We start from the raw sequence: 17,553 nt of genomic DNA, 5'->3' as shown, positions 1-17,553 counted from the left end.
GCGGGTCACGCGGCGGCGGGGGCGTGGTCTGCTCTGAGCTCAGGTGGTACCTTGTGCGGCCTCTTCTGGCGTCATTTGTAGCGGCGTTCGCAGCAGGAGCGATGCTGGGTTGGAGTCGCCTAACCTTCGTCTTACTGAGCGTGACCGTCACCGGCTCGGTGGCGCAGCACGTGCCACCGGTGGGTGAGCTGGCGGCGAGGGCGCGGAGAGGGGCGCGCGGTAGCACGGGGAAGTGGGGTGCCCAGGTGCGGGGCCGGCGGGGCTTGAGGGACACCTAGTCCCGGCAGCATCTTTACAGGGGTCGGTGTTTTCCTGAGCAGAGGTGTGGGTGCAGAGCGGGCTGGGGAATTTCACCCCGGGTCGATTCGGTACAAGCTGGAACAAGGAAACCTTTTGGGGAAATCCTGATCTCTGCGGATTGGTGATTATGATTTGCATACCCTCACGTTTGATGGATTGCATCTGTTCTACCAGTACCAGCCTCGAGCATCCAGAACTGTAAGAGAAAAAGTTCCAGTTGATTTGTGTACATGATTAAGTGACGAACTTCCTGAGGACTTTGGCATCCTCTGCCTGGTGACGAGGTGCTGAAGGAAAAGTATTAGCTAAGGATCCTGAGGGCCCTGGGAAAGGGCGAGGCATCCCCAGTCAGGGCAATGGGAGCAGCCCAGGCCAACCTAGATGTGGATGCCTGGCCTTTATATCCGAGTCAAGTGAACACTGGGCCTGTGGCTATTTCCCCTTGAGGGAAGTAGCAGGAACACAGACTTGATAACTACAAGAGACAATGAGGGACCAGTTTCACTCTTACTTTGCAAGGGAGGAAGTTGATTCCGAGTGAGAAAATGTCTAGAAGCATGACTGAACTCAGGCTTCTGGACATCTGGTCTCGTGGTCTTGCATAATTCTCTTCTTTAAAAGCAATAAGACTGCATTTTTCTTATCAACAGATCAGATAAATAGGAACTTGGGTGCATGTGACCTAAGACTAGCTGAGGATGTTTTTGAATAGTTTAGGTAGAACATTGACTTTGGGAGCAAGATGTGCATTCTCCTCTTTTATTTTATTTCTCTACGGAGAAAAGCTTTAAGAGTAAGATCATGGTGAGATATTACTCAGCCATTCAAAACTGATACAAGATAAAGCAAGTAAAAGTAGAATACAAAATAGTATACACAGCAATTTCAGTAACAGAAAAATACACAGTATATATATGTGGGTGAGGATTGGAAGGGTATAAGGAAAAATAAAATTAGTCTGCTTTAGTGTGAGTAGGGAGTTAATTTACTTTAAAGTGGTTGGGATTATGGGAATTTTTAAAGAATTTTATACTTTGATACTGTCAATGCTTTCAGCCAAAGACCCCAGGAAACACACCTGTAGTTAAAGAAATTGGGTTTATTATTTTGCAGTGAGTGAGAATGCATGCCATGGGCAACCGTGGGGCCTCTCAGTAAAAGGGCATTAGGAGAAAACCTGTTTTATAATTTGGACTTTGTGTGTTTCAGGGGCAGGTCTAAGGAATCGGGGATTTGCTCTAGATTGGTTGCTTTTAGAAAGTGAGGCAACACTATGGGTAAAGAAGAAACAGTTATTTGTTTAGCAAGAGAAGGAGGTGTTTGGTGTTTAGCGTGTTACACGTACCTTTGTTTTTGTCTGTGCTTAGAGTCATGAAGTGGCCTTGCTTTGTCTCATTTGATCATGTCTCAGATTAACCTTCACTGAGGTGGGTATTCTGTGAGTTGTGTCTAACAAGAGAAGAGAAACGGCCTGGCTTTTGAGTGTCAGAGCAGCAAGTTAATACTGAGAGGTCTAGTTGTGGACCTCAGAACAGTTTCGTATATCAATATCTGCCTTTTATTTTCGTTGTCAGTACTTTATTTTTTCAAGCAAAAGTACTTTAAAAGGTATTTGTAGAACAGGAAAAATCAACAGCCCCTCCATGAATTTCATAGTTCTTATCTGGAACAGTGGTTGTCAAATTCTAGTCTGGCCTCTGGTGTCAATTTGGGAAGCTGCTTCCACAAGTCTTTAATGAAATGAGAAAAATGAGGCCTTGAAATTATAATTTAGAATGTTAGCTTTTATTCTGATTATGACCTTCCAATTTTTGTTGTTAAAATGTTCTTTTATGTGTGTGAGTTGTTTTGTTTGTTTTAACATCTTCACTTTGTAGAACAAAAACTGGGACTCCTCTCAGTTTTTTAACTGATCTGGAAAACCTGGGGGCCACTGGCGGACAGGATTTTGGGAACTTCACAGAAGTTCAGTGACCTCATCCTTTGACAAGAATAAGCATTTTTTTTTTCATTTTGAATTGTTCTGTGATAAACTGTAGCCACACATAGTAACAAAATATATTTCAAAACTACTTTTGATAAATATGATAGTGGGAACTGGCTTTAAATTACAAACAAAAATCATTGGATTTGGAATGTCTGTGGATTTTGTTTTGTTTTGTTTTTGAGGCGCTTCAGACTATGGCATATTTTAAGGTCTTCTTGAGTTATTTGATTCTATTAAGAGATGGTGGTGACAAGCTATCCCACTTCTGGGTATTTATCCAAAGAAAATGAAAACACTAATTTGAAAAGATACCTGCACCGCCATGTTCATTGCAGCATTATTTACAAGAGCCAAGACGTGGAAACAACCTAAGTGCCCATTAATGGATGAACGGATAAAGAAGATGTGATTCTCACTCTCACACACACACACCCACCACACACAATGGAATACTAGTCAGCCATGAAAAAAGATGAAATCTCGCCATATGTAACAACATGTATGGATATTGAAAGTATTATGCTGGGTGAAATAAATCAGACGGAGAAAGACAGATACCGTATCTGTCTAATAAATGAACAAACCAAACAAAAACAAACACGTAGATACAGAGAACAGCAGCGTAGTGGTTATCAGAGGGAAAGGGGCAGAGGGAGGGTGAAATGAGTAAAGGGGATCAATTGTATCATGATGGATGGAAACTAAAATTTTGGTGGTAAGCACGCTGTAGTGTATACAGAAGTAGAAATATAATGTATACTGGAAACTTATGTTATAAACCAATATTATGTCAATAAAAAATAAATTTAAAAAATATTTTAAAAAGAGAGATGGTGGTGACAGAAGTGGTGCAAGAAAATCTGGAGAGGGAGATGGAGATGACATCATCCAGGGCTCTGTAGACCTTGATAAGGATTTTGGAATTCATCCTAAAAACAATTGGAAGCTGTTGACTGGTTTTAAAAAAGATGTGATAAATTTCTCACTTTCAAAAGATCAATTTGGATTGGAAGGGAGCAAGGGTGGATATGAGGAGACTAGTCCAATAGCACAAGCCTCCTGACTTACAGGACGGTTGTGCTATTGGAAAAGGAAAGAAGTGGATGGTTCCGGAGAAGATTCGGAGGTAGAATGAGAAGAAGGAGGGGTTGGATGGGGATGAGGGACTGGCACCTTTCTGAAGTGCTTAGCTGGGAGAATAGTGGCATCACTACAGGAATATGAGGAGGGAAGAATGAAGATCATTTTTCACTCTGGTTATGTCGAATTTCAGATGGCACCAAGACATCCAGCAGACCTTTGGGACTGGAGCTCAGAAGAGGATATTGGAAGTCGCAGGCATATTATTTTGAAGCCCACTGGAGTGAACAATGAGCAGATAGAAGAGAAGAAGAGGCTTAGAGAAAGGCTCAGGGGACATGCATGTGTCAGGTCAGGAAGAACTGGCAAAATTAAAGCAGCAGCCAGAACTGGAGAGCAAGTGTTAGGGACGCTCAGGGGAGAGAGGGACAGGTCACCTGTGTTGAATGCCATTGAGATGTCTAGTATCTGTTGCACTTGGCACCTAGAGGTCATTGGTCACCTTGGCCAGAGCATGTTGGGAGCAGAAAACAGATTGTAGTAGCCTATGTAGTCATCAGAAGGAAAGGAATCAGAGTAGGCGAGATGGCTGTTCTCAGTAATAAATCTAAGCAGATCCCTAAAATGTGTGAAAATTAAACACACTGGCTCAGTAGTGAATTACTGAATCGAACTTATTTTTATGCATCAGCTTTTCAAGTGAGTGATAACATTGTTGACATTAGCCACTGAATCAGGTTTTAGCAATGATTTTTACAACGTTTTCCCAAATCACTTAAACCCCGTCTGGCCTGGCCAGTTTTACTGTACTGCATTTGTTTTCCACCCAGTACTTTAAAGGAAGGAATACACAGATACCATATGTTTGCTTAGTCAACAAATACTGCACGCCTACTCTGGGCCCGACTGTTACAGATGCTGGGAACAGGTCAGTGAACAAGATAGAGAGGTCTTTGCCCTTATGGAGAGTTTGTTCACATTCCTTTTACCTAAATATTCTCAATTTAATAGGGTACCATTCCATCAGAGGTCAGAAAACAAGTGAAAAACTTTGCATGCTCATTTGAATTTGTTATATATGCAAGAAAACATGCCTTTTCTTATTCAAGTGTGTCTTGAATATGTGTCTGTTCTGTCTTACATAGAGAACACTTTAAGAAATAAATCTTATTTAGAAAATAGTTGTCGGTGAATTAAAGAATTGAATTGAAATTGTCTTGTTGGACTTCCCTGGTGGCGCAGTGATTAAGAATCCACCTGCCAATGCAGGGGACACGGGTTCAAGCCTTGATCCGGGAAGATCCCACATGCTGCGGAGCAACTAAGCCTGTGCGCCACAACTACTGAGCCTGCACTCTGGAGCCCGCGAGCCATAACTACTGAGCCCCCGTGCCACAACTACTGAGCCTGCACTCTAGAGCCCGCGTGCCGCAACTACTGAAGCCCGCGCGCCTAGAGCCTGTGCTCCGCAACAAGATAAGCCACTGCAGTGAGAAGCCCGTGCACTGCAACGAAGAGTAGCCCCCGTGCAGAGCAACAAAGACCCAACGCAGCCATAAATAAATAAAGGAATAAAAAAAGAAAGGAAGGAAACAAAAGAAGGAAAAAAAGGAAGAAAGAAAGAAGGAAGGACAGGGAGGAAGGAAGGAAGGAAGAAAGAAAGTTGTCTTGCTGAAATTGTTCAGCTTCTTTTCCGATGGTAAGAACACTGGTGTGAGCTATATAATTAAATTACTTTTCACTGCCTTTTTCTGGTTATGTGAATAAGACAAGCACATGAGGGCTTTCTGAACTCTTTTGTACAGTCTTAGAAGCATACATTTCATTGAGGTTCTCATTCCGGAGGACTCAAATATTTTAGGGAGCTGGATGAATTATCTCATTTCTTTTAGGCATGGAGCGTTCAGGTTGCTAATGGAATAATTTTCACTTTATATTTTATTTTCCTAAATACAGTTTTGTCAAGTAGCTCTGTAGTTAGTTTTTTTTTTTAGTGAGTGGGGAGGACGTAAAGAATGATTAATTTTGAAGACGTTCAAGTTCTTATCAAATAACTAGAATAATTAGAGAATTCGCTGCCTCAGGAAGTATTAACAAAACATTTTACGGAGATTTTCACCACTTTCTTTGGCTTTAGGAAGCAAAAATGAGAGAGCACACACGTGAAAGATTGAGATTTTAAGTTGGTTGTATTTTTTCACCCTTTGACAAGGCAGCGCAGTATACCAAGCAGACTACCTAATATCGCTCCCTTTCATCTATTTACATTCTATACCTATCATCTGTTTAAATTTTTACTTACCTTGATAGGGTTGTCTATTATTAAAACCATGTATAGTTAAATTTGGAGATAGTAAGAAACTTTAAATAACAAATGAGCTCACTGTAATTTTATTTCAGGTCTGTACATAGATTTTTGAAGCCGTCTTTCCCTGTTGAGGTCTCCCTTGAAAGTAAGGATGTACCTGTCTCCACTCTACCCCAAATCTAATCTTTTTGTTTAAAATGACTGTTGTTAGAGGCTATTATGCTTAGTGAAATAAGTCAAAGACAAATACCGTATGTTATCGCTTATACAAGGAATCTAAAAAATAAAACAAACAAAAGAATATAGCAAAACAGAAACAGACTCACAGATATGGAGAACAAACTAGTGGTTACAAGTGGAGAGGGGGAAGGGGGAGAGGCAAATAAGGAGTAGGGGATTAAGAGATACAAACTACTATATATAAAATAAATAAGCTACAAGGATATATTGTACACTCCAGGGAATATAGTGAATATTTTATAATAACTTTAAATGGAGTATAAGCTATAAAAATTTGAATCACTATGCTGTATACCTGAAACTAATATAATATTGTAAATCAACTCTACTTCAATAAAAAAATTAATTAAAAAAATTTTAAAAACAAAAAAAATGACTTCAGTGTCAGTACCTTATGAACACCTGAAGTACCCTGATCTTATGGCTGCTAGCTTTAAAAATTGCAATCACATTTACCCTTTACTCTTACAGCCAATTTCTATGCAGATTTCATGTCTTTGTATTTCATGTTTATTTATTGCTGTCAGCATTATCATAGTAAAATGTCTTATCAATCTCAGACTCTTGCATATATGATTAGGTTGCTCTGTTACCTCTGGGGCAGTTGAACTCTCTCCTAATATTTGATAGAGCACTTGTAACTTCCCTCACAGTCGTAAGAAATATGCCTTGTAGATTAATTTTATATTGGCTTTGGAACCCAGGTCATGCAGATAAAATTACTAGGGAAGGACGAGCGTCATTACATTTCATTTACTCACTGAGTTGATTCTAGTGATCATCAAAAGCCCTGAAGGGAATGCAGATTGTTCCCTATTAGGAATTAAATTGAGGTCTTCTTGTTATCTCTGTGGGAAGCTATGAGAAAGATCAGGGGGAGCCTGAACTGGGGCTCTGTCACCTGCTGTGTAACCTTGTCACTAATGGAGCTGGGCCTTGCATCCAGAACATGACCCCATGACCCTAAAGTTCCTGAAAACTTGAAATTCAGTAAAAAGGGCATAAATTAGATTTTTGTGAATCAAATCACATTTTAAACTCACCAAAAGCTCTGATATTTAGAAGAATCTTATAGTGAGTAAGTTAGAATGAAGTAAGAGTTGTATTTCTAAAGTTAATACTTGCCCTTCTTATTAAGTGCTGTTTGGAAAATTCATAGTTTTAAATCAAGATGTTCTTAAGTAGAGTGTTGCTTTTTGGTGTCCATTTCCAATTTCACTAAGCAAGGACTAGTGAATTTAGAATACCCTGCCCTCCAACGCAGTCATATGTTGTTATCTTAAAATAATTTTAGATACTGGCAGCTAAAAATACTTAAAATCAGGGTTTGCCTGGTGGCGCAGTGGTTAAGAATCCGCCTGCCAACGCAGGGGACACGGGTTTGAGCCCTGGTATGGGAAGATCCCACATGCCGCGGAGCAACTAAGCCCGTGCGCCTCAACTACTGAGCCTGCACTCTAGAGCCCGTGAGCCTCAACTACTGAGCCCGCGTGCCACAACTACTGAAGCCCGTGCTCCGCAACAAGAGAAGCCACCACAATGAGAAGTCCGCGCACTGCAACGAAGAGTAGCCCCTGCTCCCTGCAACTAGAGAAAGCCCGCATGCATCAGCGAAGATCCAACACAGCCAAAAATAAATAAATAAATATTTTTTTTAAAAAAACTTAAAAAATCATGTCAGGGATTCACTCTGAAAATCCTCAACATAATGTAAATGAAATCATGCAGTTTTTTAATTTGATATTTTAAAATGTGTATCAAAGTATACATAGTTAAAGAAAATCAAATAATATAGAGAGGCTTATGATAAAAAAAACCCAGCCGTCTCCCTGCTTATTCTTCCTACCCCATCCCCCTTCTCTGGAAGCAAACACTTTTTTGTTGTTTTTGTTGTTAATTGTCGTGTTTTTCGAAGTATAGTTGATTTACAATATTGCGTTAGTTTCAGGTGTACAGCAAAGTGATTAAGTTATGTATATTTTTTCAAATTATTTTCCATTATAGGTTATTACAAATACTGCATATAGTTCCCTGTGCTATACAGTAAATCCTTGTTGCTTATCTATTTTACATATAGTAGTACGTATCTGTTAATCCCATACTCCTAATTTATCCCTCCCTACCTCCCTCTCTTTCCCCTTTTGTAACCATAAGTTTGTTTTCTATGTCTGTGAGTCTGTTTCTGTTTTGTAGGTAGATTCATTTGTATTGATATTACTTTTTATATTCTACATATAAGTGATATCACATGATACTTTGTCTTTCCGATTTACTTCACTTAGTATGATCATCTCTAGGTCCATCTGTATTGCTGCAAATGGCAATATTTCATTCCTTTTTATGGCTGAGTAGTATTCCATTGTGTATATATACATCACATCTTCTTTATCCATTCATCTGTTGATGGACACTTAAGTTGCTTCCACGTCTTGGCTATTGTAAATGTGCTCCTGTAAACATTGAGGTGCATGTATCTTTTCAAATTAGAGTTTTCATCTTGGAAGCAGACACTTTTAACTGTTTGTACTCAAGTGATGTTCAGCCAGATACCACCTCTACTGTCCTACTAGTTATTTGCAGCTCATTCTGTTTTGATTAATTGGTGCCCATGCCAAATTGGGTGCCGAAAGATCCAAATATCACCCCTGGTTAGCTTTATGAATACTGCTACTGATAATGTGTTTATGCTGAATTTGTCAGAATCCACTTGAGGCATTGTCTGCTCTCATACGTATCCATCTCAATGATGGATAAAAATTTAGTTTACTTTCAACAATCTTCCCTGAACCTTTCTTTTTTCTTTAAGTGTTACTGAGATATAATTCACACCATACAAATCACCCACTAAAAGTGTACAACTTAATGGCTTCAGTATATTCACAGAGTTGTACAACCATCACTACAATCAATTTTAGAACATTTTCATCACCCCCAAGAAACCCCTCACCACTTAGCCTTAACCCTGAAACCCACTTCTCAGTCTTAGGCAGCCACTAATCTACTTTTTGTCTCTATAGATTTACCTATTCTGGACATTTTCTATAAAGCGGATCATACAATACATGTGACTGGCTTCTTTCACATATCATAATGTTTACAAGGTTCATTCACATTGTAGCATCAGTACAGTAAATGTGCATTCCTTTTTATGACTGAGTAATATTCCATTTGCGGATATACCATATTTTGTTCATTCATCACTTAATGGACACTTAGGTTGTTTCTGCTTTTGGCTATTATGAATAATGCTACTGTGAACATTTCTGTACAGTGTTTTTGTGTGAACACATGTTTTCATGTCTCTTAGGTTTATACCTAGGAGAGTAATTTGCTGGGTCACATCATAACTCTGTGTTTAACTCTTTGAGGAACTGCCAGACTGTTTTCCAAAGCAGCTGCACTATTTTATATTCCCACTGGCAGTACATGAGGGTTCCAGTTTCTCTACATCCATGCCAACACTTGTTTTATTATTATAACTGCCAACCTATTGGGTGTGAAGTGGTATCTCATTGTGCTGGTTTTTTTTTTTTTTTTTTTTTGCTGTACGCTGGCCTCTCATTGTTGTGGCCTCTCCCGTTGTGGAGCACAGGCTCTGGACACGCAGGCTCAGCAGCCATGGCTCATGGGCCCAGCCGCTCCGCAGCATGTGGGATCCTCCCAGACCAGGGCACGAACCCACATCCCCTGCATTGGCAGGCGGACTCTCAACCACTGCGCCACCAGGGAAGCCCTCATTGTGCTTTTGATTTGCATTTCCCTATTGGCAAATGATGTTGAGCATCTTTTCATTTGCTTATTGAGTTATATTTTATGTGGAGAAATGTCTGTTCAGATCCTTTGCCCATTTATTAATTGAGTTGTCTTTTTATTACTGAGTTGTAAGATTTTTATATATTCTAGACAAATCTTTTACCAAATATATGCTTTGTAATTGGCATAAATGTAAGGGTTTATTTCTGCACTCTCAGTTCTATTCCATTGATTTATATCTTTATGCTGGTAGTGCACTATCTTAATTACTGTAGCTTTGATAGTATGTTTTAAAATCAGGAAGTGTCAGTCCTCTAACTTTGTTATTATTTTTTAAGAACGTTTTGGATGTTCTGCGTCCCTTGAATTTCAATGTGAATTTTAGGATCACTTGTCTATTTCTGCAAAGAAGCCATCTAGGATTTTGATAGGTATTGCATTGAATCTGTAGATCAATTTAGGGAGCATTGCCATCTTAACAATATTAAGTCTTCCAATCTATGAACAATGTATATCTTTCCATTTATTTAGGTCTTTAATTTTTTTTCTAGTGTTTTGTAGTTTTCAGTGTACAAGTCTTACACATCTTTGGTTAAATTTATTCTTAAGTATTCTATTCTTTCTGATGCTGTTGTAAGTGGAGTAGTTTCTTAGTTTCATTTCAGTTTGCACATTGTTACTGTATAGAAATACATTTGATTGTTGTACATTCATCTTGTATCCTGCAACCTTGCCCAACTTGTTTATTATTTTTAAAAAGTTTTTAATGGATTCCTTAGGGTTTTCTGTAGAAGATAGTGTCATCTGAAAATGAGACCGTTTTACTTCTTTTCCAATTTGGATGCCTTTTATTTCATTTTCTTGTCTAATTGCCATGGCTCAATACTTAAGCACAATATTGAAGTGGGGCAAGTGGACTCCTTAACCCCTCTACCTTTTTCTCCCTTTTCTTCTTCAGTTCTATGTGCTTTCAGTCTTGTTTAGTAAACATTGGTAACATAATTGTAACTGTAATTGAGTCATCTATGCTTCGTATGTCTCCTTTCAAAGAATGAAGACGGTAAACAATGTTTAAAGAAGTGTGACTTGAAAACATTGGTCATTGCTCAGTGTGCTGTGATTACATGTCCTTCTCTATAATTCTAAAGCCGTAACTCTAACGGCACTAAAATATATATATTTTATATATATATAAAATATATGTATTCAAATATATTTTCTATCAAATACTCATATTCATGCCAAATGCTCATATTCCTTTTAATTTGCTTCATTTTAATTTGCTTCATATTTATATTATGCCTTGTACAAACTTTTTCATTGGAGTTTCTAATTTCTTTCCCTTTTTCTCATTAGAAGAAGAAAACAAACCTATGCCATCATCACTGTATCCTGTATATTTTTCAGCTTCTGACATATCTTCTCAATATTCTGTCTATTCTTCTTGAAACCTACTGAATTCCGCTTCTAGTTGAGACCATTTTCTTTTTATTTGGACCATTCTTTTCCAAGACTGTAGCTTCCCCCTATAGTTTCTGGTTGTTTTTCTTTTTTCTTACACTGTGTGCCTCTTATCATATTCTCAAATTCTTCCAGCCTTTCAACTGTACAGTTTATTCTGTAGAGTCCCACTTTTTAGGGCACCTGTCTCCTTGATATAATGTTGCACTATTGCTTTCTAGGTCTGTTGACTAGCTGTCACCTTAAGGGCTCCCTTTACCACTCTATGTTAAGTGGGAGCCATTCTTTTCTGGATCCTGTCCCATCTTTCTCTTGGTTTATGCCAGTGTTTTGCTAGAGTACATCTTGAAGTAATTTAAGAAAGAATGTATGGGAGGTGAACTTTCTGAGTCCTTGCAGTGACCTAATAGTAAAGACTTTAAATAAACTCAAAATTGATCGATGCCTTTACCAGCTATAAAATTCTAGTTTTAAATCAATTTCCTGCCAAGTTTGGAGGCTTCACTCTCTTCTAGCATTTATATAGCTGTTGAGAAGTTTGGTGGAAGTGTGATTCTTATTCTTTTGTAGGAAACCCACTTCCCCTGGCCCAAACGCGGTGCTAGAAGCTTTTATGTTTTTCTCTTTATCCTTTATGTTTTGAAATAACTCAGTGATGTGTCTGACTGAAAGCCCTTGTATTCAGTCATTATTTCAAATAATCAGTAGGTCTTTTCATTTTCAGGACTCATCTCCTTTCAGCTGTGGGAAATTTTCCTATATTATTTCTTTCATAATTTTCTCCTCTTTATTATCTCTGCTCTCTTTCTGGAAATCCAGTTAATCGGATGTTGGGCCCCATGCACTGATTCTCTAATTCTCTTCTTTTTTTTTTCCCTCCTGTGTTTTCTATATAATGTTTCCCCTGTATTCTGGGAGAGATTTCCTCGCCTTTATTTTCCTATCCTTTTTATTTCAGCAGTTACATTTTTTATTGAAGTATAACTGATGTACAATATTATTTAAGTTACAGGTGTACAATATAGTGACTTACAATTTTTAAAGGTTATACTCCATTTATAGTTATTATAAAATAACTATAACTGTAGTCCTCATGTTGTACAGTATATCCTTGTAGCTTATTTTATACCTAATAGTTTGTACCTCTTAATTTCTTACCCCTATATTGTCCCTCCCCGCTTCCCTCTCTCCACTGGTAACCACTAGTTTATTCTCTATATCTGTGTCTGCTTGTCTTTCGTTATATTCAATAGTTTGTTGTACTTTGTAGATTCCAGGTATAAGTGAGATCATACAGTATTTGTCTTTCTTTGTCTGACTTATTTCACTAAGCAGAAGGCCCTCCAGGTCCATCCATGTTGCTGCAAATGGCAAAATTTCTTTCCTTTTGTGGTTGAGTAGTATTCCATTATGTTTATATACCTTCTTTATCCATTCATCTATTGATGGATGAGCAGTTATGGTTTTTTTTTGCAGTACACAGGCCTCTCACTGTTGTGGCCTCTCCTGTTGCGGAGCACAGGCTCCGGACGCACAGGCTCAGTGGCCATGGCTCACGGGCCCAGCCGCTCTGCGGCATGTGGGATCCTCTCGGACCGGGGCACAAACCCGTGTCCCCTGCATCGGCAGGCGGACTCTCAACCACTGCGCCACCAGGGAAGCCCAGCAGTTATGTTTTTAATTACCTGGTTGAACTTATTTTTTATAACATCTTGTTTTTGTTTTATAGATATAACAGCATATTGAATTTCTCTTGAGGTTACTATTAGAGTATTGAATCCGATATTAATTTATATTATTTTGTTTTATATTTTCCTCTGTTCCTTAAAGTATTGGAATATTTTGGAGCTAGTTTTTTTTTTTGTTTCTTTTTTTTTTTTTTTTTCTCTCACTGTTGTGGCCTCTCCTGTTGCGGAGCACAGGCTCCGGACACGCAGGCTCAGCGGCCATGGCTCACGGGCCCAGCCACTCCGCAGCATGTGGGATCTTCCCGGACCGGGGCACAAACCCATGTCCCCTGCATCGGCAGGCGGACTCTCAACCACTGCGCCACCAGGGAAGCCCAGTTTTCTTTGTATTTTTCTAAATGTTAGAATAGGAGGCCTTTACTCTCAGGCAGGAGTCGTTAAACTTTTCCTGCACAGGGCCAGATAGTAAATCTTTTAGGCTTTGTGGGCCAAGAGGCAAAATCAAGGATGTTATATAGATATTTATATGACAAGAGAGAAGACAAATTCCCACAAAATTCTTATTGATGAAAATGTTTTAATAACAAGTTAGTACACTTTTTGTAATAGAGTTCTGCTAATGAGAAGAATTGAATTCTTGTGGGTTGGGCATTTGATTTTTGGGACTTAGGGTTAGTGTCCCAAAGTGATTGCAAATGTTTCTATGTTATTCCTGATCTGTAATGAGATTTTACATATTTCATCTTTGAAAATGTCTTTTTGTATAGATATATGGTAGGATGAATAATGGCTTCCCAAGGATGTCCATGTCCTAGTTCCTAGAACCTGTGAACATGTTATTTTTTATGGCAAAAGGAACTTGGCAAATGTGATTTAGTAAAGAATCTTGAGATGGGGATGTTGTACTGGATTATCCAAGGGGGCCGATATAATCACAGACATCTTTATAACAGGGAGGCAGGAGGCCAAAGAAGAGAGAAGATGCTATACTGCTGACTTTGCAGATGGAGGAAGGGGGGCACAAACCAACGAATGTAGGTGATGCCTAGAAGCTGGAAAAGTCAAGGAAACAGATTCTGCCTTGGAGACCCAGGGGAAACTCAGCTGTGCAGAACCATTTTAGACTTCCAACCTTCAGAGCTGTAACATAATAAATTTGTGTTGTTTTAAGCATTAAGTTTGCAGTAATTTGTTACAGCAGCAATAGGAAACTAATACAACTAAGTGCCACCGAAGTCTAATATCAGTCCACGAGCGTATGATTTTAATTGAGTCGCGGTATGTCCGAGAGATTTTTAGTTACTTCTCGGCATTTAGGTAGTAAGTGGAGGAGTTTTGACCGATGAAACAAAGTGGACAAAGCTGTTTTGAGGAAAGGAGATCCCAGAGAGGTTCCTGGCTCAGAGTAGCATTTATTCTGGAGAGTAAGAATAATAGATGAGGATGAAAAGAGTTTAGTTGAGGGGCCAGCAAACAGAAAATAACCCCCATCCCAACCTCTGCACAGAGAACTGCATATAACATTATAGCTAAGCAAAAGACTAAACCCACACACTCTCTTCCCCTCTTCTCTCTTTTTTTCACACATACATACCACCTCAAAGGGTTTTCCTTGACAGAAACTGAAGAGATCATCTGGCAAGAGCAAAGGCAACTTGTATGGGTGTTAGTACCCTGAGTGGTGGTTGGCAAACTACAGCCTGGCACCTGTTTTTTTAAAGTCTGCGAGTGAGGGATGGTTTTTACGTCTTTTAAAAGTTGGGGGGAAATTTAGAAGAAGATTAATATTTTGTAACGTCAAAATTTTGTAAAATTTACACGTCAGGGTCTATAAACTGAGTTGTATTGGAGCACAGCTACACTTGTTCGTTTGCATTTTGTCTGGCTGCTTCAGCACTACAGCAGTTGGGTTGTTGCAGCAGAGCCTGAATGCAGTGTGCTCGTAGCTTTCACTGCTGCTCTGCACACTTCAGATGACACTTATGCAATTGTAACTCAGCTGCATTTTAAGTGCCGCATGTATCAATGCACCAGGTTATTTTTAATCTTTAAGAAAATTACTAGTCTAAACCTATCACGTCAAAACAAGAAAAGAAGAGAAAAGTGGACTTCAGACTTGCTTTCAGGCCTAGCGGAGTAGGGATTATCTTGTTAATTAGCTGGCAAAGCATTGTGTTTATTACACAGTGACGCTAGAGTTGTGCTAAAAGAATACAGTGTATGTTGACATTACGAGACCGAGCAGTCATCACAGTATTCCCAACTCCTAGGGAAAAAAGTGGTTAGGAAAACAAGATCTAGAGTATCTCATCACAGCAGAATTTATTTACACATTTTACAAAGTAAAATGAGGCTGCAGCCAAAGTAAGTCTCCAAGTAGCTTATTTGTTAGCAAAGCAAGAAAAGCCATTTGCCAAAGATGAGTTGATGAAATCACATTTGCTTGTAGAAGTTGAAGAAATGTGTCCTGAGAAAATTTGTTTCACACTATAAGCTTTTAGCCGAGAACGGTTGCCTGGGACTTTGGCAGCAACATCAACATCAATTAAAGAACAAGGCAAATGATTCCTACTTGTTTTTCTTGACTCTTGATACTGATCAGTTATCAATATTTATTAGAGCATCCGATGCCAAGTTTGAGACTAAAGAATTAGTCTCTATGAATAGTCTGCATAAAACAACGACAGGCAGGGACGTTTTCAAAGAAGTTGAGAATTGAGTAATTCAGAAAAACCTGAAGTGGAATCTGCCATGATGTGTAACAGTTGACAGTGGTAAAAATTTGTGTGGAGCAAAAAAAAGCTTAGTTGGACAAATGTACAAAACTTCTGAAAATGCAAGATGTTTAAAGCTTGTGGTTATCAAATATATTGTTGATTGGCAGGTACTTTGTGGACAATACTTAAATCGATCATTCTGTTATTATTCAACCATGAAGTTCTTTTGCTCTCATAGATTTTCACTTGAGTGAATTTTGTAAGAAATAGATGCTGAATATCCTGACTGCCCCTACCACTTAACAGTTAGATAGGTTGGCAGCAGTGAAGTTTTACTACAACTTTTGAGCTCAAGGTTGAGACTGAAATTTTTCTGAATAAGAAGAACCACCCTCAGTCACTATTATCGAACACTGAATGGCTTTGGAAATTAGCTTTTGCTAATTTGATACTGAATTATCAAATTGATATTATTTAATATCTAATTTTTGTATTCTAATAATTTAGAAACAGAATTTAAATGCTAATTAAATTATCGTTTGATAATTTAAGTTTACACTTGATGCTGTTACTTAATGAGGTCCACCTAAAATTACAAGGCAAAACAGTACTTATATGGGAAACATACTGTAGTATTTTGACAACAATGAGTGTTTGCATCTCAGGTCATGTCAAGCTACCTTATATACTTCCCATACAATCAAAAGTTAAAACAGGATGTGAGATCTCATTCCCACACAAATTTGCTGCAGATATATTTTCTGAGCTCAAACTACAGTTCTAGTAGTTTCCTTCCCTACTTCACCTTCCTCTTATTGTGGATTTATACTTCTTAAAAAAAATTTTTTTGTCTTTTACAATATTGGGTCTCCAGCAGAAAGGAGACATGAACTAGTAATAAAAGAATGATAAATCACTGTGGGGTATCTCAGTTCCCCCACCATGGATTGGATCCGAGCCACAGCAGTGAACACCCAGAACCCTAACCACTGGGCCACCAGGGAACTCGGTCCATCTACGTTCTTATATTTTCTCTTTACTCAATATATTTGCAGTAGAAAAGGGAAATTACAATACCTGGCAAATAGTGCAAATTGCATTGAGTGAAAGTGCACTTAGGTTTGAGATTCTAGAAGTTTTCAGGGGAGGAAAAGACTTTTAAGAGGCATTGAAATGGTCTAAAGTGGCAGATCATACTTGATTTTGTCTTCACAAGCTTCAACTGTTTTTGCAGATTGCCTACTCAGTTTGTTTTTCTGAAACTTAATTGTCTTTGTTTTTTAGTGGACAGAAGACTGCAGAAAATCAACCTATCCTCCCTCTGGACCAACGTGAGTAAACATCAGATGATCAAGACTCACTCTGACCTTCGTGGAGACTTTTCTCCATGTGATGATCTCATAATAATAATGACAGTGAATAAAAACTTAAGTCATGTCTTCTTTTATCCTGAGACAAATTTTTCTTCCCTCAGGTTTGTGTATTATGCATTTGGCTAAGACTTTGAACAAATATGAAAATACCCCATGATGAAAATGTCCATTTCTAGCCTTTTGAAATCATAGGAGAAAAAAAACGATTTCCATTCTCCACTAAATTCTTCTATCTACCCCTGAGTATTTTTCTCATCATGACAAATGCAGAGGTGACCTGTGATTTTCTGTGGTGCCTGAGTATAAACTACTGGATCATACTGAAACAAAAAAGTGTAGGGTCTCACGTGAAACATTAAAAAAATTAACCCTGGCATGATAATCAAAGCTATTGAGGACAAAACAGGATTGGAAAACATAGGGATGGGCCAATATCGTGTTTTAGTGTGTTTACATTAATATTTTTAGTTTAGGGTTTTGACCTTTTCATATCCTATGTGGCTAAATAAGCCTGTGGGAAAGACATAAAAACAGCTCACTGGCCCAGAGGGTAAAGAATGTGAAAAAGAAGGAAGAGGTGTGTCGGGAAGGGTAACGTACTATCCCTGCTCTTCCCTCTCGCTAAAAGCTTGCTGCAGGGAAGGGA

The 17,553-nt window shown here is 38.6% G+C and overlaps 1 protein-coding gene across 3 annotated transcripts in view; it reads left to right on the top strand.

Moving 5' to 3' along the window:
- Positions 1–20: 20 nt before the first annotated feature.
- The window catches only part of ASAH1 (N-acylsphingosine amidohydrolase 1), a 42,409-nt gene continuing 24,876 nt past the window's right edge, over positions 21–17,553 (top strand). The window contains exons 1-2 of one of the 3 annotated variants that reach the window (XM_049704141.1): positions 21–179; positions 16,819–16,865. In XM_049704141.1, the coding sequence (XP_049560098.1) occupies positions 102–179; positions 16,819–16,865 (125 nt within the window). In that variant the 5' untranslated portion in view covers positions 21–101. Of the gene's footprint in view, positions 180–4,350; positions 5,067–16,818; positions 16,866–17,553 lie in introns of those variants that run through there. The other 2 variants (XM_004277185.4, XM_049704142.1) reach the window with 2 other exon arrangements.

The sequence above is a fragment of the Orcinus orca genome, chromosome 21 (assembly GCF_937001465.1).
Source record: "Orcinus orca chromosome 21, mOrcOrc1.1, whole genome shotgun sequence".
NCBI classification, from domain to species: domain Eukaryota; kingdom Metazoa; phylum Chordata; class Mammalia; order Artiodactyla; family Delphinidae; genus Orcinus; species Orcinus orca.
This window is presented reverse-complemented; position numbering and strand designations above follow the sequence as displayed.